Below are 24,786 nucleotides of genomic sequence, written 5' to 3'. Positions count from 1 at the left end.
ATCTGTAATATTCTTACTTGTACTTAATGATCTTAAACACTGTAAAGTGCTTAATCTAGCAACATATATCTAAATCTGTTAACATTTGCAATTATTTTTCAGGGAAAAATTCTAATTTGAACAATAGTATTTATTGCTTACAGATTGACATGAAGACCTAAACTCAATATTTTGAACAAGCTTTCTATTATCTCTTCTAATTTTCCTCCTTGCCAAGAGTTGGCTAAATATCATAACATTGTGTCACTGTAAAAAGGTGGAAGGAAAAGCATTCCACCTTTTTACAGTGTTGCACCTTTTTTCTACATTGTCAGGAAATTGTACTGCCCAAGCAAATATTTAAAATGTAGCAATAAGAAAAAACCTCTAGACAGTAAACCGCAAGAAGATATGAGCCCTTCCTCTTATTCACCATGGCATCCCCAGTGCCAAACATAGTATCCAGCAATATAATGGGTATTGAAATGTTAAATGAGTGAATGCAACACTGCTTACTAATTTCGTCTATCTTCCCTAATCAAAAGAGATACAAAAAGACCACATTCTATTAGGTATCAGGAATTTATATATCTGACTAAGAAAGAAGACCCATCTTGTCAAGTTTTGGATCCCCAGAACCTAGAAAATATGGAAAGACAAAAAAAAAAAAAAAAAAAAGTCCTTGTCGGGAACAGATCGCAGTGGGTTAGACTAGCACCCAAATCCCCTTTTATTTGTCACCAACAAAACTTCCAGCCTACTCTGTCTGCCCTCTCTTAAAACTGAATGGCCTTAAGAGGAGTAGATTCTCAATAGAAAAGTCACTTTTTCAGGAACAGGCACTTCCCACTCCATGCAAAATGAGGCCAAGTCAACAAAACAGCAAAGACTTGGCAATGCAAGCACAAGCTAATTTATTATGATTGGCCCAAATTACCCACTTTTTTTTGCCGCGCAGGCCAATATCCACAACCGCACTGATGCCTCATGTAGGGCGAACGTTTTCACCAGTAGCTGGTGAGGAGCACGGTGTTTCTCAGCCAAAACCGAGGGAGACTGGAAATTGTGCAGTGCAGTAATCCCAACACCTCGAGTGGATCTCAGTCTTTAAAATCTATATCTCGTAAGAAATTCCTTCCATTTTCCATATTACAAGCTGGGGAAACAAATCTCCGGAGCTCTTCAGGGATGAGCTCTTTTCCAAATACTACAACCATTGCCACCTACCCATCCCTCAGTCCAAGGTTGAACCACACACGACCCAGTTCTGAACGGTCACATCTAGCTGACCGCCTCCCAGCTGGCCTTTAAAGCAGCCGCGCACGGTCGAGCTGCTCCGAAGTCCAACTTCCGGCCACAAAATGAGAGGATGTTTTCCTCCTGGCCACACCCTCCTAGCCTCGCTCTCCACGCCCCGCGCAAGAGCGCGCGGGCGCGCGGGAGGGGCGGGGCCGCGTAGGCGGCCGCTGTGAGTTTCGCCCTCCCTCAGCGGCGCGCAGGAATGCCTCGGGCCCACGGACAGCGCGGCGGCGCGCGCGCGCGCTCCCGGTGCCCTCCTCAGTGACGTGCCGGGCCCAGGCCGCGCAAGGGCGCTGTAGCTGCCAGTGCCGCTGTCATGGCGTCTGAGGCGCTGTCTGAGGAGAACCCGCCGCGGTCTCTTTAGAGCGAGGGGCGGGCGGCTGGGTATGGAGAGCGGCCCTGAGAGCCTGCAGCCGCTAGAACACGGAGTGGCCGCCGGGCCGGCGCCAGGGACAGGTTCTCCGCAGGAAGGGCGACAGGAGACCAGGCTCGCCGCTGGGGATGGTCCTGGAGTATGGGCGGCGGAGAGCAGCGGCGGGAAGGGGCAGGGGGCGGCAGCCGCCGGGAGGAGCCTCTCGGACTCGGCTTCTCCCGCCGGCTCGCCTCGGGTTCTCGTACCCTGCAGCTCCCTCCCGGACTTGGACTTGAAGGGGAGCGATTTGGAGAGTCCTGCTGCCCAGAAGGCGCCTCTGACAGGGCAGCACAAGGTGACCGCCTCCCCGGAGGCAGCTGAGGCCGGAGCCGACCACGAGTTGGTTCCGGCCGGAGAGGCGGGCGCCCTCGCGGATCCCGCCGGCACCTGCCGGGCAGAGTCGGCGGCCGCGGGCTCCGAGGAGCCCAGCAGCGGCGGCGGCCTCAGCAGCAGTTGCAGCGACCCGAGCCCTCCCGGGGAATCGCCGAGCCTGGACTCCCTGGAGTCGTTCTCTAACCTGCATTCTTTCCCAAGTAGCTCCGAGTTCAATAGTGAGGAAGGAGCTGAGAGCAGGGTCCCCGAGGAGGAGGAGGAGGGAGCGGCGGTGTTGCCCCGGGCTGTGCCTCTGTGCCGAGAGGAGGAGCAGGAGGAGGGGGAGGCAGCCCAGGTGCTGGCGGCCTCCAAGGAACGCTTCCCGGGACAATCTGTTTATCATATCAAGTGGATCCAGTGGAAGGAAGAGAACACACCCATCATCACGCAGAATGAGAATGGCCCCTGCCCTTTACTGGCCATCCTCAATGTTTTGCTTCTGGCCTGGAAGGTACACTCCGCAGCTTTCTATTTCCTACAGCTTTCGGGGAGGGGGAACACGGGGCGAGGGAGCTGCTGCCTGTCAGCTGATGGCTTCTTCCTTTTTTTTCCCTCATTCATCAATCCGTCCCTTTTTCTTCTTACATGAAACTCGTTCTGAGACTCTCTTGTTGGAAAAGTGTTCTCATATGTATGTCAGAAAGAATTGCCGGCAACCTCAGGTCTCTTGCAGTGTTTAGTGATGAACGTTCAGCATTCAGCTATGGCTGATATACTTGGAAACAGCTGGGACTAGGAGCATCCTAAACCCTTTGATTTATTTTTTTAACCTATATTTTTCTGTGTTATTCCTTCTTACTGACTTTATCACATATGCAAAAGAGTGAAGAAATGGGGAAGGTCATCTTCAGAAGTTACCATCAATCCGTGATATCAGGGAGCAAGTTTGATGGTTACGTTTAGTCTATTTTCCAACTCCTGCTTGCTCCATTTGGGTGTGGATACTTAAGGACATGGTGCTGGGGAAGATGTGGCCCCTTAGACAAATTCCATTTAAGGAAAAGCAGTGGCCTGAGACCTAATTACCATAACTTCTTGGTTTTCAAAGATATTGTTTTTATTTTATGCATGATATTTACTTGCCTCATTTCTTTGACTCTACTTAAAGAGTCTGGCATTACCAGTAACCACACATCAGAATGTGTTAAGGGAGCTAAAATTAACAACTAAAATAAGGAAAGATATATTCAAGTTAAAGGAGCAAAAGAGGGAAGGGCCCTTCAAAAGGAAGTATATTGAGGACTCAATATATTGAGGACCTGTAAATGAAGTGTCTTATTTAAACTTGCAGTTTTAGAGTGCTGAGAGGATGCATCTTAGAGTACATATTTTACTTTTAAATTGAGAATTGTATCTATAGATAAAATGTTCCCTAGAAAAAAATAATCTGGATTATTGTGACTCGTTAGGAAGAAAATCAAGTAAAGGAAATAGTGTTTATTAAGTCCCTTCATCTTCCTTTCTAGCAAGGGCTAATGCAAAAGAAATAAGATTATATCTTACCAGTATCTAGTACATAATGGCACTCAAATGTGTTGAGTGAAAACTGCCTGCTCTTGAAGAGCTGTTGAGCTATTTGGAGTTGCAGCATCGACTTACTTGAAATTACTAAAGAACAATGCAAGACAATACACTATAAATGCTAGGTTATAGGAAGCAGATTGAAATGCATTAGACATCCTAAAAGGGGAAGTTTTCCTTTGGTCTGGCATAGTCCCAGAGAGCTTCATGGAATTTTTAGATCTTGCAGGAAGCTTTTAAGGAAAAGTAGGATTTAAAATAACAGGAAAATGGAATTCCTGGGAGAGGGAAGGGTATAAATAAAAGGGATGAAAATAAAATGGATAATGTGTGTGTGTGTGTGTGTGTGTGCGTATGTATGTTTTGGATGACAGGAGTGGTAAGTTCATATTGCAGGATAATAGAAAATAAGATTGAAAAGGTGAAGAGCCCCTTGATGAAAGCCCTTGAATGTCAGACTAGGGAGTTAAATTTCATCCTACGAGCCAAAGTCCCCAGTCTTTCTGTCAGAAGGAGTAACAGTTTCCTTTAGGCTTTTCTCACTTCCTAGTTTCTACATAGTACTGCAGAAGTTCAGAGGAAAGAGCAAGTACCATGGTCTCAAATATTTGGGGATAGATGAGCATTGAATTGGACTTTGAAAGACAGCATACATTTGCGTTCCCACTATATGTGAGGTACTAGAAATACAAAGATGAGTAAGATGCACGTGTGCCCTCATGTAGCTCATTAGTAATGGGGAGACAGACATATAAACAGTAACCACATTGCAATGTAGAAGTTCTAAATATGCTATGGAATTACAGAGAAAAGTGTAATTGGGAATGGAACATGTCAAGGGAAAGCTTCACAGAAGAGGTAACCTGTGTATTGGGTCTGATGGATGAGTAAGAGAAGTTCCTTCGAGGCAGAGGGAATAGTGTGTTCAAAGATGCAAAAGCAGAAAAAGGTTTGTTCTATTTGGAGACTCCAACCTTGCTTGGAGTGCAGTGGAGGAGGAGAAGGAAATGGCAGTAGCAGGAAATAAAATTGATAGGTGGGTTAGACTCTGAATGAGCAGGCATGCTAAGGTACTTCGAGATTGTTTTATAAATCTTTGGTTCTTAGGCTTTTTTCTGCCTCAAGGCTATTGATGCACACAAAAATTACTCATCAGTAATCATCAGTGATTGATGGGGAGATCGATTAAGAGTAGCAAGGTTGGATAGAGCAGTGTTCTCAAAGTGATCCAGGGCTTCTGAGGTCAGTACTGTTCATAATAGTACTCAGTTGTTTTTTGCCTTTTTCGCTCTCACTCTCTCAGTGTCAGTAGAGTTTTTCAGGCTGTATGATGTGTGATGACATAATTGCTCTGACAGTTAACAGAATCTGTGCTCGTGCATTCCTGTGTTTAAAATTTTTCTCAATTTTTATTTCTAGTATGGTAAATCTTGATAGATATAATCCACTTAAACAAGAGCTCTTTGTGATCCTAAATAATTTTTAGGACTGAAGAGGGTCTTGAGACCAAAAAGTTTGAGAAATGCCGTAGTAGAGAAAAATAGTAAATAGGGTATGAAGGTAGTTGTCAGATTTCAGAGGACCCATCATTAGACATGTTTAGACTTTATATACAGCTGATAATAGGAAGCTACTATAAATTACTGGATAGAGGAATGACATAAAGAAAGGGGTCTTTTCATTTGAGATTAGACTGGAGGTGAGATTGTAGTGAGTGTAGCAGGAAGAATTGATGAGGATAGCTCTTTTGGATGGGAAATTCTCTGCCCCTTCTCTCTGATGAGGATAATGTCACAGCCTAAATGATGAATTGATTGCTATCTGGATATAGGAAATGAAGGATGTGACACTTTTTCTAATTGGGTAATAAGGATTGGTTGGATCATTCAAAAGGTAGAGAATGTGTTTTAGATGGGAAAGTTGATGTCAGAGTTTGGCTGTGTCAGGTTGGAATTGTCTGTTAGTGGGACATAAAAATATAAATGTTCATTATGCCTCCAGAAACATAGAATGGGCCTCAGGAAAGATGTAAAAATTATGAGAAAAATTGAACTGGAGAATTATTGCATAGATATAAATATGGTATCAGTGAGAATACATGAATTCTCCAAAGAGAGTGGTGAATAGTTCTCAACTATTTGTCATCCCAGTATATGTGAGGAACTACAAATGGCCATTATAAACATCCTCCCTCTATTTTCTCGCTCCCTCTTCCATCCAGTTCTCCAGTAGACATAGAGAAAACAGAGGAATAAAGAGGAAAACAGAGGAATAAAGTTGCTGGGGAGAAGGGAATGCTAAGCAGTAAAGATGAGAGAGTGTAAAAGAAATCAGTATAGGCACAGTTTGAGATGTAAATGAGAACTAGAGATAGGACAAAGTCATGATAGTAATGTGGGAGAGAGACTCTAATTTAAAAAAAAAAAAAAAGGTCAGTTATCATTCTCAAATGCAGCAGCATCAAGGAACTGGTGGAGTAGGAAAGATTTTGCCAAAAAGGACAGATATGAGAACAAGGTCGCTAAAAAGTCAGGATAACGTGGAATCCTCAGAATAGGTGGTAAAATTCTCTTCAGAGGAAAACAACAACAATCTTTTTTTCTGAAGTAATGGAAGGAAGATACAAAGACAAGGTCATGTTAAGATAGAGAGACATGAAAATTGAGGCCTCATTCTCCATTTTGGCAGAATAATAGATGATCTCATCAGTAATAGCTATTGAACTTGCCAGTAATTAAGGAGAGAAGTTGTAAAGCATCGAAGGGTGAATTTTGTGAGAAAATTATGTTGTGCTTTAAAGAAGTTCTCATCTCATTGAAGATTATGCCTAGGAATTTGAGGCATAAGCAGAAAGTAGTCAGTGGCCATGGATAAATTGGGGTATTCTTTTAAAACTTCTAGTATGTAAATTTTGCTCCCCACCCCCCAAAATAGTTCTCATCCCTGGAAATAGGAGCAGGAAGAATGGCTGGTTAGGATTATCATGTATTGGGCTTTTCAAGGGTTGATTCATGGAGAGTCAATGGAATTAAGAATTGAAAGTAAAACAGTTGATCATCTTTTTTGGGGGAGAATGAAGTAATGAGAAAAATCAGTAAGGAATTTCCTAGCAGTCCAGTGGTTAAGGCTCTGCGCTTCCACTGCAGGGGGCATGGGTTTGGTCCCTGGTTGAGGAACTAAAAAAACAAAAAAATCAATAAACTGAATACATTAGGAAGATTTGAGTGATTCAAAGGAAGTAAGTGCCATGATGATTCTGGGTGAGAGATGACAGTTAAAATGATCAAACATGGTAAGTACTGAGTTGGAAATGTTGGAGTTTTAATGAAAAGTGTTGGTTTAATGAAAAGTGTTGGAAAGTAGGTGATCATCACTCATCTGTAAAATAGTGGAGCCGTGATAATCCAACAAATCAAGAAAGAAGGAAATCTGTTCATTAAATTTAATTCAAGTTCAAATTTCTAATTCTCTTTAGCCGACACCAGGTAAATTGACCCAAATTGAAGTCTTAGAATACATTTTCATTTTGCTTCTTTATTTTAGACTTTTTTTGGTGTTTTTTTAATAGTTTTTCTTTAATCTTTCATAAAACAATGCCATTTTTTATTTGAGGGCTGTGGCCCAATTAATCAGTTGTGTTTATAAAAATCAAGTCAGAAGATATATAAAATATAAAATTTACTTTCTGATGTTATTGGCCTATGTTATAAATACTGAAGCAGAGTGATGGGTACTTGGAAGTTCATTATGCTGTTACTTTTTGGCTTTTCCATATGATTCAAATTTTGCATTATGAAACATTTTTAAAAGCTTCTGCCTTAATATTTTTATGTTTATGAAGGTATTACTTTAATAATAGAGGGAGTCCCTGCTTTGTCACACTTTTGTTTTCTTATAGAAAGAATATAGGTTCTAAGGCCCACATACTCAAAAAAAAATATATATATACACATATATATAAAACTTATACTGTACATTGTAATAGAAGACATATAGCATTGTAATATCTAATCATTATGTATCTAATTATTATGTAGCATTTTAGTGGAAGACTGAATGCACTATTCTGATTTAAGATGCTGGAAGCACATCCCCTCTCCTCCTTAATCCTTTGGGTGGGAAATTCTTCCTCTTCTTTCTTTGCTTAGCAGGTGCTGAGACGATCTCCTACTCCACATCGAGGGAGGAACAGCAGGATTCTTAAGCAAGTTTGTTTACCTTAGGCTTGTTGTTCCAGACATTAAACCTAGAAACTATCAATATAAAATAAAAATTGATACATTTGATTCAGTAAAAAACAAAAAACTTAAGGTTAAAAAAAAGAAAAAGGACAAAAAGATACCCCTTCCCCAAAAAAACTTCACCAGGAACTAAGTCAAGTCAAAACACACACTACAAACTAAGGGAATTATCTGCTAGATTACTGTATGTGTCTAAAGGCTAATTTCTTAATTTACAGAGAGCCCTTATAAATTAGAAAGAAAAAGATGAGTGACCCAAGAGCAAAATGAGCAAAAGGCCATTAGCAGAAAATTCAGTGACGTTCCAGCGGACATATCCTCTGTCTCATTATCACCTGCAGAGGGTGAGCTTCTTACCAGAAAGCTTTTGCTCTAATTCTCCCTCCCTCCTTGATGACTTTTCTTTTCTCATACCTTTTCACAGATACCTCTTCTTACTTTTGACTAGGTTTTACCTTCTTTTTTTACTTCCTGACTCATAGGAATATTGCAATTGCACAAATTTTCTCATATTCCCCTTTTCCTAAAGTAGGCACAAAGCTCTTTTGAGGATTTCCAAGTGTATTACTTATAAAAATGGAAAAACAGATGGTGAGCTGAAGATTCCATTTTAGCCTCTGCCCACCCTGTTTGTTTTTTAATATAGATCCTGTAAGAAGAGATTAAAAACTACACACAGTGGTAGAGTTTTGTTTACACAAAAGGTGCAAGCAACACTTCCGAGGCTTTCATTTCCAGTCTCTCCTAAGAATTAGGATTGGTGTAATATCTCTGGGTTTGTCAGATAAAGTGGATATGGGCAGATGATATTATGAATACTCCCTGTGGTGGTTGTCCTATTAGTGATGTCCTCATTTCCTCCTCTCCCTTTGCTATGAGTAGTCCTTCAGTGGAAAACCTTCCCATTCTCCTTCCATCCTTGTCGCTGTTAAGTCCCAGGTGAAGGACATTTGAGCACAGGTGGTATCAGTAATCCTAGGGCTTTGAATAATAACAGTAAGTACTCAATTATTTTTATGTCCAGATACTATGCTAAGTATTCTACATGTATTATATGCAATTTCTCTTTTTTTTTTGTGGTACGCGGGCCTCTCACCGTTGTGGCCTTTCCCATTGCGGAGCACAGGCTCCGGACTCGCAGGCTCAGCGGCCATGGCTCACGGGCCTAGCCGCTCCGCGGCATGTGGGATCCTCCCAGACCAGGGCACGAACCTGTGTCCCCTGCATCGGCAGGCGGACTCTCAACCACTGCGCCACCAAGGAAGCCCCTATGCAGTTTCTCTTTTAATTTTCTCAACCACATCATGAAATCCTTGTGTAGATATTGTTCTTATTTTACATACATAGAAAATTGAGGTGCATAAAGTGTAAATAACTTACCCAAGGTAAGTTTATACCCACTTCAGAACCTGAGCTCTTACTTCAGATATTTGGTTGGAAAGTTGAAATTCAAGGTAACAGTAAGCCTGGTGGACAATAGGCCTGGGACAAACCAGAGTGGAAGAAGAGCTAGTGATAAAGTCAGAGAAGCAGAAATAGACTTCACGATTCCTTAGAACAAATCCTGGGGATCTGTTCTTTGTACAGATTCCTTCTCTTTTTAGCCTCCTGTGTTTTATCCCATGTCCTCTCAATTATCTGACACTTCCAATTTCAGAGGCTTTCTTGAGTTCTGTGGTGAACGAGCTTGCCTTTACCATCAAAGTTTATTAAGTATTTTCTTTGATATTTTCAGTAGTTAAGTTTTCTCTCTCCTGCCACTACCCTAGTTCAGGCCACTTTCATCTCTCTCCTGGACTACTTTAGTAGACTTTTAACTGTTCTCTTATCTTATTCTCATCTGTCTTACAAGCAATTAATATAAATGTTTCACTGTCACTTTTTCTTTAGGTATATTTTCAGCATGGTAAGCTTGCTGAGCTGCTTAAATATAAGTCCAGTGAAATTTGAACTAAAGATGCCTTTTTTAAAAAAAGTTGTATTTATTTATTTTTATAAACTTATTTATTTATTTATTTTTGGCTGCCTTGGGTCTTTGTTGCTGCACCCGGGCTTTCTCTAGTTGCGGTGAGCGGGGGCTACTCCTCGTTGTGGTGCCTGGGCTTCTTATTGTGGTGGCTTCTCTTGTTGCGGAGCATGGGCTCTAGGCACACTGGCTTCAGTAGTTGTGACTCGCTGGCTCTAGAGCGCAAGCTTAGTTGTGGCGCATGGGTTTAGTTGCTCCACAGCATGTGAGATCTTCCCAGACCAGGGCTGGAACCCATGTCCCCTGCATTGGCAGGCGGATTCTTAACCACTGCACCACCAGGGAAGCACCAAGATGTCTTCTTTTATTATACATCTTTTACTGGGAAAATTTCACTGGAAAAACATTCTTCATTGTTCTAAAACCTTTGAATTGCATATAAAATAGGACATTGTTGAAAATCTAATACATGTGAATATATCTGCAGTTTCTGATGGTTTTAAATAGTTTTAAATAGGCCTTGATATTACCCTGAGAATGGGGTCTAAGTTCTGATAAACATTGAGGGTAAAGGTGTTTCAAATTGGCCGAAGTTGAAAGTTGTCTCTTATTAAATTTTCCTGATTTGAAATACTGATGGCATGTAGAAAGTCAGTTAGATTTTTAGTATTTTTAAGTACAGTAATTATTCTTAATAATAAATGAATATTACCGCTAAGAAATTAGAATATAAAGCATGATGTATAATAGCTTATAATACATGTTTATTTGCTGGAGCCAGAATTAAAGGCATGTTGAAAGGATCCTTAAGTTTTTTAGCCCTTATTTTGAAAAAAGCTGCATTTCGTCTCTTTGATTCCCATTAATAATACTTATATTATAATTTCTTCACAATTTCAACTTAAAAAAATTACGAATACTATATGATTTGCCACATATTCAAAATCAGTGAGACGTGAACTGAGAAGAAATCTTTTTTTTTTTTGGACGTGCTGTGCTGCTTGCAGGATCTTAGTTCCCCAACCAGGGATTGAGCCCACATCCCCTGCAGTGGAAGTGCAGAGCCCTAACCATTGGACCACCAGGGAATTCCCAAGAAATTGTATTATTTAGTGATCCTTTTTACCATAAGTAATGCAAAAACAGACTACAGCACAGGAATCAAATAATTCACGGACAAATTAAAAATATTTGTCTCCTGGGACTTCCTTGCGTGGCACAGTGGTTAAGACTCCATGCTCCCAATGCAGGAGGCCCAGGTTCGATCTCTGGTCAGGGAACTGGATCCCACATGCATGCCACAACTAAGAAGCCTGCATGCTGCAACTAAGGAGCCTGCGAGCCGCAACTAAGGAGCCCACCTGGTGCAACTAACTAAATAAATATTAAAAAAAAAAATTTTTGTCTCCTGAGTTCCAACTCAACTTTCTGTTTGAATGTCAAACTAAATTTCACAGTTATGAAGCAGACATCATTTTCTTCTACAAACTTACCTTCCCTTACCAAATGTCTTATTTTTATTAAATGTATGGATCATAAGTTTTAGAGTTCCCTGAGCCTTAGAGTCAACTTCAATTTTTCTTTTCCCATCATCCTTCACTTTTCACTGGTCACAAAGTTCTGTCAGTTCTTCATTTAAAATATATTTCACGGGACTTCCTTGGAGGTCCAGTGGTTAAGACTCTGTGCTTCCACTGCAGGGGGCACGGGTTTGATCCCTGGCTGGGGAACTAAGATCCCACATGCTGTGCGGCACAGCCAAAAAAAAAATAAACACGCACACACATATATATACATATATTTCAGATAACGTTTTATATAAGATTTCATTGAAAGAAAGTGTTGCTGTTTTTAGAAGTCTGTGTATTAATTTTGTATCTTGCAGTTTTACCAAATTCATTGATGAGTTCTGGTAGCTTTTTGGTGGTGTCTTTAGGATTTTCTATGTATAGCATGTCATCTGCAAACAGTGACAGTTTTACTTCTTTTCCAGTTTGGATTCCTTTTATTTCTTTTTCTTGTCTGGTTGCTGTGGTTAGGACTTCCAATACTGTGTTGATTAAAAGTGGTAATGGGAATTTCCTGGTGGTCCAGGGGTTAGGAATCCGCACTTCCACTGCAGGGGGCACAGGTTCAATCCCTGGTCTGGGAACTAAGATCCTACAAGCCACACTGGATGGCCAAAAAAAAAAAAAAAAAAAAGTGGTTGAGCATCCTTGTCTTGTTCCTGATCTGTTAGCTGTGGTCCTGTCATAAATGGTCTCTATTATGGTGAGGTGTGTTTCCTCTATACCCACTTTGTTGAGAGTTTTTATCATAAATCGATATTGAATTTTATCAAAAGCTTTTTTTGCATCTATTGAGATGATCATATGATTTTTTGTCAGTTTGTTAATGTTGTGTATCACATTGATTGAGTGTTGCAGAGCACAGGCTCTAGGGTGTGCTGGCTTCAGTAGTTGTGACACATGGGCTCCAGAGCACAGGCTCTGTAGTTGTGGCACACGGGCTTAGTTGCTCTGCAGCATGTGGGATCTTCCAGGGCTTGAACCCGTGTTCCCTGCATTGGCAGGCAGATTCTTAACCACTGCGCCACCAGGGAAGCCCCAAACTGTATTTCTTGAGTACTTATTAATTGGTATTCTAATTAAACATTTAACAATGTTCTTTGGCTGGTCATTTTCATACTTACCATTAGCTATATAGACTGTTCCTTATTTCTTTGTTATTACTGGGTCCCCTGCATTTTTTCCCCCCTCTCCCCTATATCAAAATTATAGGTATCAAAATCTTGGCATATCACTTTTGAGATGTTTTACATTTCTGTTCAGGATATTAACACTTTAAGCAGGTTTTGTTATTTTTATTTTTGGTCTCTCTTGAGTCTATTCTCAAGTACACTTCACTCTTCGAATGACCAAGAATTACAGAATAATTGGGCTGAATTAATGATGTTTTATCCTATAGTTGAATATATGGAGTTGTAGTAGCATTATTTCCTTTTGTTAATTTAAGTGTTTAATATTAAATATTTTATTTAAATATTAATTTTAATAGAAATCTAGTTAGAATAATAAAATATTATAGGATAGGACATAATTTATTTTCCTAGATAATAAAAGCTTCATTTTATTTGGACTCTATTAATTTGAAACTATGTGTGAATATGCACTGAGAGGTTTTGCTCAAATTTTAGGAAGAATATTTAAACTACTTAGAGTACCTTCCAGATGTCCTTGAATACATTAATTTACTTGTAAACAATATGTTATAGATTATTACTAAAAGAGGACCATCTGAGAACCTAGGTCATACTTCATTTGTTTTTCTGTTTTTCATCATAAGATTTAGAGATTCAGACAGAATGCCACAATTTAAAATTCTGTATCCTTAGCTAACTTTCCCATAACCTGTTTTTTCTTTAATAGACTCTAAAGAGACAAAGGAGAGAAAGTCTTACGATCATTAACAAAATCTTCAGCATTTGCCTTTGTGGTGATGGTGGTAGAGGGAAGCAAAAAGAGAAGCAAGCATTCAGGAAGATCATTTTGTGGTTAAAAAAAATTAAGATCTGTTGATGGCTCCAAAGTATTAGTGGGAAGGAGGCAGACATTTCTTCACTATTATACTCTTTTGTCCCTAGCTTTAGTGAACATCCATAATATTTTGTTGGCTAAGATTCGGGAAATGAATATACTGCTCAGTATGCTTGGGGATAGTTAAAATATTTGCGTATTTGTTGTCCCACTTCTAAAATCTCTATAAAGGTTGTCATTTGCTATTTCAAATGTTTGAAGCAAGACATGATAGGCAGTTGTTATTATTTGGAAATTTCAAGACTAAACCCTGAAATCATCTATTTGTAGAAATCTAGGATTGTAGAATGTATTTCCCAAATACATACACTTGTTAGTGCCTTGGTTTCTTATTGACAATTTTATAGTGGGATTACTACATTGACCAAAAGAGGATAAGCTATTTGTTTATGGGATTTTCTGGTGAATATATTTCTGTACTGAATTTGTCTGGAATAAAAGAATATATAGGTCTCATTTAAGAAGCATTGTTAGGTGAAAACTGGACTTTCAGAGTGGTCTGACAGTTATTCAGAATGTAAATATTCACACTGTATATAAACTACTGGTTTAAATATCAGACCTTCAAAGTGGTATTGAAACACCTTGATAAAATATCATCTAAAAGCAGTTAAAATCATCTAAAGCAGGGATCAACACACTTTTCCTGTAAAGGACCAGATAGTAAATATTTTAGGCTTTGTGGGCCATATCGTCTCTGTTGCAAAGATTCAGCCTGTTATTATAGTGCAAAAGCAGCCAAAGACAGTACGTAAACAAATGAGAGTGACACCCAATACAACTTTATTTAGAAAAACAAGCAGGGGACTATAATTTGCCAATGAGTTTCAATTTGAAAAATATACTCTTTATGGGAACTCTCTGTACTTTCTGCTGAATTTTTCTGTAAACCTAAAACTGCTCCAAAAAAAATGTCTATTACAATTTCTGGGACTTCCCTGGTGGTCCAGTTGTTAAGACTCTGTGCTTCCACTGCAGGGGGCGTGGATTCTATCCCTGGTCGGGGAACTGAGATCCCGCATGCCATGCGGCGCAGCCAAAAAAAAAAAAAAAGTCTATTACAATTTTAAAAAGTGTCCTAGAAAATAAGAATAATTTAGAAACAAGTAATGATCAAAACCTCCATGGCAATTCTTGGTTTTCACTGAGTGATAAAGCCACTGGATGACTAACTCATAAGTACCAACTGTCATGTATGCTTTCAGAGGGTCTAAAACTGTTCTATTTTACAGGGATCTTTTTTAGCACTTACTTTATTCATTGATTAAAACGAAAAATTGTGACATACTGTTACTACATTCGGTAACATAAAGATCCAGAGCACCTTCTTCAACAGTTGTTGTTGGAGAAATTGCTGATTTAAATGATCCTGAAATAGTAATTCCTGAGGAATTTTTAATTATGCTGCTATTCTGTCATTGCTATGTTAATTATTTTGTTCGAGTTTGCATCCTACAGTACTTATTTTTCTTCCATGAATATACCAAGGAGTATGCTTTTCAATAAGTCAGCTAAAATATTTACAATCATTGGCTGTAGTATCTGTGTAATTCATCTGATAATTAATTTGAAAAATTCATTTAGACTGTGTTGCAGCTGACATAACTTTTGAAACTTAAATATGACTATAACGTATATATCTACTTTTAACCTTTTTATTGTGACATATAGCGCATACAGAAGAGTACATAAAACAGAGATGTCCAGTTTAACAAGTTATCATAAAGCAAACAGTGGAACTACCATGCAAGTCAAGATATAGAGCATTGCCAGCACCCCAGAGGCCTCTTACATGTCCTGTTACGACTGTAACTCCTTCTCTTATCCCTAGGGTTAACCACAGTCCTAATTTTTATAGTATCCATTTTCTTTTCTTTATACATGTACAGCTCTAAACAGTAAAGTTTAATTTTGCCTGTTTTTAAATTTTACAGGTTGACTCATATAATATGAATCCTTCAGTTTATGACCATCCTTTATACTGTATTCATTTTAGCTACTCAACAAAAAAAAATGGCCCAGGTAGACTGAAGTAATGGAATATTGACCTGTGTTAAGCCTGTCTTCAGTAAAACTGCTGCATGGGTGACCTGTCAAAACGTGTTCGGTGCCTCTTCCTGCCCTTAAACTGTATTTTCTATCATGCAGGACACTGCTGCAGGTGCATAATGACAATCAGGATGGGTGACAAAAGGCATAGCACTTGGCTTTGAAAATAGATTTCTCATTGACTCTCTGAGATCTTATATCACCCTGTAAATTTTATGGTGATAGGATTGGCTTTGTTGTATTAAAGATTAGTTACAAAGATTTTTAAATGTGAGTGTTGTATACCTATAGTAGATACATATAATACACATACATACTTGTGTTTCTGACTGAAGAAACACTTTAAATTATCTAAAACATTTGATTTTATAGAAAAATACTTTGTTTTTCAGGTGAAACTTCCACCGATGATGGAAATCATAACTGCTGAACAGCTGATGGAATATTTAGGTTAGTGTTGAAAAGTGAATGATTTTTATATCTCTTTCAAAATAAACCAAAGTTTTCAAAGCTAATATATTACCAAATTTCACCTTTTTGAGGCTATTTTTAAGTTATAATTTTTAATCTCTTAATTAAAAAATTTTATCAGTATGTTTCTGTTATTGGATGCCTTCTTTCTGACCAGCATTAAAATTCTTTAATATAAATAAAGAGACTAGTGACATCTAGAAAACAACAAGGTGCATATTAATTCAAATAAACTACAGAGTGGGAAATGGCACAAAAACTCTAACATTGAATGTAGGTAGTGTTTTAAAATATTGAGTAGACTTGAATTAAAACCCAGGAGGTGATTTAGAGCAGTGCTACCCAAAATATGATTCATAGACCTCTGTCAGTCTATAAAATGTTAGTTACCGGTCTGCAGTGAAATAGAGGCTTATACTAGACTGTAAAACATTTTAGTCCATCTGAAATTTTTTGATAGCCAATTTTTCTTGATGAAGGAAGCAGTGTATTGAATTGCATTCTTATGCAAGATTCTTATTTCAAAACAGACCATACTACACAGTTTAGTTTGCAGACCAGTTGCATTGAGTAGAACTTGTTTACAGAGCAGGTTGTTGTATATCACCCTGCAGTCTTTTACAATTTAGCAAATAAGAATTTATATATTTATACTATTACCAAATCGGAAATCTTAATCTATATTCTTACAGTTGTTTAGTAATTAAATTTTTATTTTAAAAAATTTTATTAGCTAATTAGTTTATTTATGCCATTCCAGCCAACTAGCTAACTGATTTTTTTTTTGTGAGGTGTAGGTTTAGTGAAGTAATTGAGATTAGAGCTTTTGGAAGACCTTTTTCTTTCTTTCTTTTTTTTTTTTTTTTGCGGTACGCGGGCCTTTCACTGTTGTGGCCTCTCCCGTTGTGGAGCACAGGCTCCGGATGCGCAGGCTCAGTGGCCATGGCTCATGGGCCTAGCTGCTCCGAGGCATGTGGGATCTTCCCGGACCGGGGCGCGAACCTGTGTCCCCTGCCTCGGCAGGTGGACTCTCAACCACTGCGCCACCAGGGAAGCCCTTGAAGACCTTTTAATTTATGTAATTAATGTCATTTAATCCCACTCACTGGCTAGGGAACCTCATAGTTAAGTGTAGATTACTTTCAATATCTAGATGTCTGGAAATAGAATTTCTATTTAAACCTCTTTTACTCTAGCTTGGTGATTCTTAAACTTTGTGATTTCTAAATTATATTTCATGTAAAAGGCTGAAATATGCTTAGTGCTTTTGATGAACAGCCAGTATGACTGCCAAGGACTGTGCAAAGGGGAAGTATTAGGAGATGAGATTAGAGGTAATGGGATCATATCATACAGTATCCTAGGCTATTATAGCAACTTTGACTTTTGCTGTGGGTGATTGGGAAGCCATTAAAGGATTTTGAACAGAGGACTAATGATCTGACTTTGAGTTTAACAAGAATTCTCTGGCTGTTATGTTGAAAATAGAACTTAGTGGTGTAAAGGCAGAAGCAGGGAGATTGGTTAGCAAGCTGTTAAAACTGGCAAAAGATGGTGGTGGCTTCAAGCAGGGTAGTAGAAGTGGAGATTATAAAATATGGTCAGATTCTGAATATAGAGCTGACAGAATTTGCCGATCAGTTGAATGTGGAGTGAGAGTGAAGTCAAGGGTTACCCCATGATTTTTGGTTTGAACAACTGGAAGGACAGAGTTAACATCAACTGAAACAGGAAAAAATGGAAGGAACATGTTTAGGGAGGAATATCAGGATTTTGGTTTTGGGATGTTTATTGGCATTCAAGTGGAGATATCAGGGAGGCAGTGGGATACATAAATGTAGAGTCTAGAGGACAGGTCTCAATCAGTGCTGTACAGTAAAACTTTCTGTGTCAATGGAAATGTTCTATATCTGTGCTGTCTAGTTTCATAGCCACTAGGCACATGTGGCTCTTGATATCTTAAAATATAGCTGATGTGACTGAGGAACTGAATATTAAATTAATTTTAAATTAAATTAAATTTTTATTAATTAATTAAATTTAAATTTATGTAGCCACATGTCACTACTAGTTATTGTATTGGACAGCACAGATCTAGCCTATAAATACACATTTGGGAACAGATAACATATATAAATGACAGTTATACTGAGTCACAAATAATATGAAAGTAGATAGAGAAGGGAAGAGATCAGTAGACTGAATCTTGGATGTGCCAGTGATTAGAAGCTGAGGAAGAGGAAGAATGGGTAGAAGCTCAACTATATAGAAGAAAAACCAAAGACTAATTTCCTAGAATCTAAATGAAGAGTTTCAATGAAGAGTTAGAGATTAGTTGAATCAAATGCTGCTAATAGGCCACGCAGGATGAAAACTGAAAATTGACCATTGATTGAGCCATAAGGAGGTAATTGGTAACTTCAGCGAGTCCGCAGGATAAAAACCTGACTGGAGTGGGCACAGGGGAAAATTAGAAGCCCTTATATATTGTACATAGCCAGTAGGAATGTAACATAATGAAGCTACTGTGGAAAACAGTTTGTCAGTTCCGTAGAAAGTTAAATATAGAATTACCTATGATCCTACAACTTTACCCAAGAGAAGTAAAAATACATGTTCACATAAAAACTTGTACAGGAATGTACATAGCAGCATTATAATAATAGCCTAAAAGTGGAAACAACCCAGATAGCCATAAACTGATGAGTGGATAAACAAACTGTGTTATATCCATATAGTGAAACATTATTCAGCCATAAAAAGGAATGTATTGATACATGCTGTAATATGGATAAACCTTAAAGACATTATGCTAAGTCAAAGAAGCCAAGTCACAAAATACCACTTATTATATGATTCCATTTATATCAAATGTCCAGAATAGGCAAATTTAGAGACAGAAAGTAGATTAGTGGTTGCTTAGGACTTGGGAATATAGGGGGGAAATAGAGATTGACTGCTAATGGGTATAGAGTTTCTTTAAGGGGAGACCAAAATGTTCTAAATTAGATCATGATGATAATTTCACAATCCTATTAATATACTTTAAAAACATTGAATTGTACACTTTAAATGGGTTAATTATATGGTATGTGAATTACATTTCTATAAAGCTGTTCTTCAAAAGAGAAAATTGAAGGAAAGGAATTGAAAAGAGTATTTTAGACAAATAGAAGTATTAGTCTTAGGCAGTACAGAAACTTTATCCTTAGCAATAGGAGGGAAGATAGAATGTATTAAAAATAGATGCAGGTAGGTGGACAGATGTGGGTGTGGTAACTTATAGAAGGTCTTTTGAGTGCTTCTATTTTCTCAGTGAAACGGGAAACCAGGTTATCAGCTGAGAGTGAAGATGAAGGAGGAGTTGTTGAAGATGAGAAGGAAGGTATAAAATAGTTGCCTAGACAAGTTGGAGGTGAATGGGGAGATGAAGTATTATTCCTGGGCATTACCACTGGGGTTAGTGAGACCAGCCAACATTGGCAGTATGATTTCTTCAGTCACACTCAGCTGCATGAGTATAGGCCTGAATAGTGGAGGAGCAGGATTTAACCAGAGCTGGGTTTTTGCCAAGTGAGTATGCTGAAGAAAGAGTCTAGGAAATCGGAGGTATGTGTAGAGAGTGGTTATAATGATGAGCTATAATAGTTAAGTTGCATAAAGAGGAAATGAGGATATAAATATGTTGAAGAAAAATGTGATGGGATTTAGTGGATTGTAGGCCCTGATACAGCTGAAGAATTTTTGGAGCCTGGTGACAACAAACCTATATGATCATAGGGAATGAGTTTCTGAGATAAGATGGAATATAAGATTCTTGTTGGAAAAGAGGCAAGGAACAGAAAGTCCAGGGTATTAGATGGGTCATCTCTATGAGTATTGAAATTATCAAAAATTATGGCAGGATTTGTGTCATAGAGAGGTAGTGAGCTAGGAATGAGGCAGATTGACCTGAAAGTTGGTAGAGAACTATAACCAGGTGGGTGGATAATGGGTAGTATTATATGATAGCATGAGTTTTAAAACTGAGGAGTTTTAGGGAGGAGGGAGAGAAAGAATGACCCTAAGGAGCAAGTAGATCCACCTCCAGGCTCACCGGTAAAGAAGCATGAGAGAGAAAAGACATCACTTGAGAGGGCTGCAGTGTCATCAAGGCAGAGCCAAATTTCATTTAGGCAGAAGATGAAGGAAACATTAAGAAAAGAAAATACTTAGAAGATTTGAGAGACCATGAGTTCCAGAGGACAGTGAAATTCAAGATAGGAATTTAGGAGTCGTTAGTATAAAAATGGTATTTAAATCTGTGGAAATTGATGAGATCATTAAGAGAGAAAGTATAAAGAGAGAAGAGACGTGGGTCCAGGATCATCCCCTAAAGTTTCCCAGCATGCACAGATTAGATAGAGCAGTGTTTCTCCACCTTTTTTTCAGTATTGCCCCCCTAAGGAGCCTTTGTAGACATCTTTGTCCTAATCACTCACTCCGGGAAATTTTAATACCACGGATATACTGTATGTCTCTTCATGTCCTGTGGCCCTTTGAAGGCCACAAACTATTATAATATCTAAGATACTTTTGTCCCTACCCTCCAAGAATCAGTTTTTGCCCCCTTGGCGGTAACATCGCCCCTGCTGAAATGCATGGGTTAGAGCAGCGGTCCCCAAACTTTTTGGCACCAGGGACTGCTTTTGTAGAAGACAATTTTTCCACGGGGTGGGGGGAAGTTTCAGCAGGAGCGACGTTTAATATACTGGGCTAAATAAAATATATTATTAAAATTAATTTTACTTCTTTTTACTTTTTTTAATGTGGCTACTAAAAATTTAAAGTTACATATGGGTTTGCATTTATGGCTTGCATTATATTTCTGTTGGACAGTGCTAACCTTAAACTGTGCTGCCACTCCACAGCTTCTTATGTCATCCTGGCTCTGCTGTCTGTGCTATCATAGACCGATGCCATTTACCTAACCTCTTGCCTGCTAGTTATTACCATCACTCTACTTGCCTTTTTCTATTCTACCTTCTGAGACAAAATGAGCTCTTTTGCTGTCAGTTCCCATAGCTAAAGAATGCATTTGTAATGGCAGAGACCCATGAGCAGAGGCAGAGGGCATATGAATGGAGGTAATAATAGTATAAAAGGGTAAGATTGGAGTGGAAATAAAAGCATCATAAATTATAATATCTCTTCATTTTACAGATGAGGTAACCAAAGCTCAGAAAGATTAAATTATGTGTTCTCTCCATCTAGGCACCTTCTAATATGATTTTTAAAGTGCTGAAAGGCTAGTATTCTCAAAAGTATATCCCTTCTCCCTTTCCACCACTCAAGTGTTTTTGATAAGAGTATTTTAAATTCCTACTACTTGTCTCTTCCTTTTTTTTTTCTTTTTCTTATCCAGCAAATATTTACTGATTGTGTACTGTGGACAAGTTATTTGGAGATGTCAACAATACAGTCAGTTTGGCTTGCATAAATGTACTAAGAAAATGTTAACATGGTATTTTTCTTGGAAAGAAAATAATTAGTGCATCTTGGTATCTTAAATTTATCTAACTGTTAGATTTTAAAACTCCCTGAGAGAGTAGGACATAGAGTAGAGAATTTTTTAAATTATAGGGAAAAAGAAAAATTGACAAAGTAATATTTAGATTTAGGCTAGCTAAAGAGGTTTGGAAGTCCTGGGCGAGGAGACTCATCTACAGGGACAGCATGAAAGTAATATGATCCTAATGGGAGGTGGGAGAGAAGTGAGCAAGAATAATGTGAGAAGAGAGATTCTGAAAACTCTGCCTCACCAAAAGTAAACTTTATTTAAAGCCAATCCTGCCAAAACAAATTGTTTAATTTTCTAAGCTATTTGGATTTTGTTCTCTTGAGATTACTCCAGTTGTCTGGGGGAACCAGAGATACTTTTTCATTAAATAAGCAAACACTAGTAGAAAGATTGTAAAGATACCATTAAAGGTTTTCCTAGGTTTTTCAAAGGTTAGAGGAGGAGGGAATTTTAATTTGGAAATTTCTGTTACTGGAGTATTAGAACAGGGTCAAACATGGACATGGCTTGTTGGAGGGCTTTGGCCTCAAGAAAGCAACATGAAAGCTCCTAATGAGTGCTAGGAGGTCTAATAAAGTGGGGAAGAAGTGTAGGTGGAAGGCAGAAAATGGTTAGGAAGATGAGGTAAAAAAGCACAACACAAACTAGAATACACACTATGATTTTAACCATCCAAGACAGTTTGTATGATGCTGAGACTAGCATCGTATTATAGTAAGGAAAATGGTTGTTAGGATGATGGTGCTGTCTGACTTTTTAAAAGGTAATTATTTTATCTTTTGAACATAAATACTATAAAAGGAGGTCAATGTTGAAGCATTTTAATTTTGCCCACAGTTGACTGTGTCTTCTCTTTTCCAAATGCTCACCTGGGATAAGTTACCTACTACCTACTGCCAAACCCTCTCTTCCTTTTTTGGCCTAATGTGGCTGTCAGGTTTTTGTTTCTTAATTTCTGTTTGTCTGAAATATCCCATTAATAGCAAAGCGTTATGGATTCTTTCTTTGAAATTCTTTCCTGTCTCTGTATACTGGTACTTCGGAATGTGATTTATTGCAAGCTCTTTTGTTTCCTCTGCTCTCCAAATTAGCCTACATATCAGTGTTATCTTCTTAAAGCACCAGTTTTATCCTTCACTTGTCTACTTAAAAACAGAAAGATTCCCTTATGATCTTTCACAAGCAGCCAAACTTACTGATGTATTATTTATGATTTTCTATAATCTGATCAAGCTTACCCATCCAGCCATATTTCCCACCACTCTGCAACATAAATCTTATGTATAAACCTCCTTATAAACTGCCCATATAGCAAGATGTTTCTTATATTTGCTTTTCCCATCATTCTTTCTCCCTCAAAGAATGCTTTTTCCCCTCACTGCCTTGGCAGGTTCTGCCGATTTTTCTGAATCTGCTTTAGACACTACCCCCTACAAAGGATATTTCTAAGTGCTACAGGCTTTATGAATATTTCTTTTCAAAATCACTTGGTACTTAAGGCATTTATTATATTTTACACTCTATTATACCTTATTGTTATTTTATTCTGTTTCCTGTATGTTCTTTGCCCAACCAAATTATTAGTTTTTTAAGCGAAACGCTCATTTCCAAACACGTTAACCTGTTGCTAAACACGGAATAGACTTTCAATAAATACTGTTTTTTAAAAAATGTTTTATTTATTTATTTATTTGGCTGCGTCAGGTCTTAGTTGCAGCACGCAGGATCTTCGTTGTGGCATGTGGGATCTTTTTTTTTGCAGCGCACGGGCTCTTCACTGCGGCGCACGGGCTCCAGGGCACGCAGGCTCAGTAGTTGGCAGCGTGTGAGCTCTCTAGTTGTGGCACGTGGGCTCCAGAGCCCATGGGCTCAGTAGTTGCAGCATGAGCGCTCTCTAGTTTGGTGCGTGGACTCTAGAGTGTGCAGGCTCAGTAGTCACGGCGTGTGGTTTTAGTTGCCCCACAGCATGTGGGATCTTAGTTCCCCGACCAGGGATTGAACCTGCATCCCCTTCATTGGAAGGCAGATTCTTAACCACTGGACCACCAGGGAAGTCCCTCAATAAATATTTTTGATTGAAGTAGTATTGGGGACCAATTTTGTTATAAAGGTTAGATAAGCTAGACAGAATTCTTAAGAGATGATTTATTTAGATATCTAAAACTGAAAGATGCTCCCTTAAAAACTCAAAATCAGTCTTTTAAAAATATCTAATTCTCTATTACAAACTTTCCTAAAAATACAGATGTCTACTGCTTCACATCACCCCAAAATTTAGTCACTTAGAACAATGAACGTTTATTATCACACAGTATCTGTAGGTCAGGAATCTGGGTGTGGCTAAGTGACTCTGGCTTAAGGTCTCTCATGAGGTTGCAGTCAGTGTGTCAGTTGGGGCTGCAGTCTTATCTCCAGGCCCAACTGAGGAAGATCTGCTTCCAAGCTTACTCACTTGGTTGTTGGCAGGATTCAGTTCCTCACAGGTTGTTGGATTGAGGTTCTCAGTTCCTCATTGACTGTGACTCTCTGTGGCTCTCTCTCTAGAGGCTTCCTTCAATTCCTTGCCATGGGCATCTCCAAAAGGCAGCTCAGAACATGGCAGGTGGCATTCCTCAGAGTGAGCAAATGAGAAAGCACCATAACAAACGACACAATATTTTCTTTTATAATTTTGTAAGTGACATTTCATTAATTCTGTTGTATTTGATTCACTAGAAGTGAATCCAGTCCACACTCAAGGGAAGGTGATCATACAAAGGTATGAATGCCAGGCTATAGGGCTCATTGAGGTCCATCAAAGAGGCTGCCTCCCTTAGTCAGGCCATTCTTCTCTTGTCTGAAGATCTTTTCTTTTTTTTTTCTTTTTTTTTTTTTTTTTGCGGTACGCGGGCCTTTCACCGCTGTGGCCTCTCCCATTGCAGAGCACAGGCTCCGGATGCGCAGGCTCAGCGGCCATGGCTCACGGGCCCAGCCGCTCCGCGGCATGTGGGATCTTCCCGGACTGGGGCATGAACCCGTGTGCCCTGCATCAGCAGGCGGACTCTCAACCACTGCGCCACCAGGGAAGCCCTGAAGATCTTTTCTGACGTCAGGAAAAGAGGAGTTGCTTATTTGAGTCTTTCCCAATAATTATTCTATTCTTAGCACCTAAGCTTTAATCTATGATAGCATATCTAGGGTCATTTAGTATTGAATTATGTAATGTTCTGCATCCTGACCCTATTAAAGTTGTAGGAAAGCATACACTACAGTCTTTTATCAGGATAAATACAGAGCTTAAATGAGATATAGGATACCAGTATAGCAAATATATTCTCAAT

At 38.8% G+C, this 24,786-nt stretch overlaps 1 protein-coding gene across 4 annotated transcripts in view; it reads left to right on the top strand.

The window, feature by feature from the left end:
* The first annotated feature begins 1,532 nt into the window (after positions 1–1,532).
* The window catches only part of MINDY2 (MINDY lysine 48 deubiquitinase 2), a 78,838-nt gene continuing 55,584 nt past the window's right edge, over positions 1,533–24,786 (top strand). For 2 of the 4 annotated variants that reach the window (XR_004348636.1, XM_032624028.1), the window contains exons 1-2: positions 1,533–2,513; positions 15,828–15,885. Coding sequence is in view for 3 of the 4 variants with exons in the window: in XM_032624028.1 (XP_032479919.1) it covers positions 1,665–2,513; positions 15,828–15,885 (907 nt within the window). In the remaining variant the exon portion in view is untranslated. The remainder of the gene's footprint in view (positions 2,514–15,827; positions 15,886–24,786) is intronic. The other 2 variants (XM_032624029.1, XM_032624027.1) reach the window with 2 other exon arrangements.

The sequence above is a fragment of the Phocoena sinus genome, chromosome 2, assembly GCF_008692025.1.
Source record: "Phocoena sinus isolate mPhoSin1 chromosome 2, mPhoSin1.pri, whole genome shotgun sequence".
NCBI lineage: Eukaryota > Metazoa > Chordata > Mammalia > Artiodactyla > Phocoenidae > Phocoena > Phocoena sinus.
This window is presented reverse-complemented; position numbering and strand designations above follow the sequence as displayed.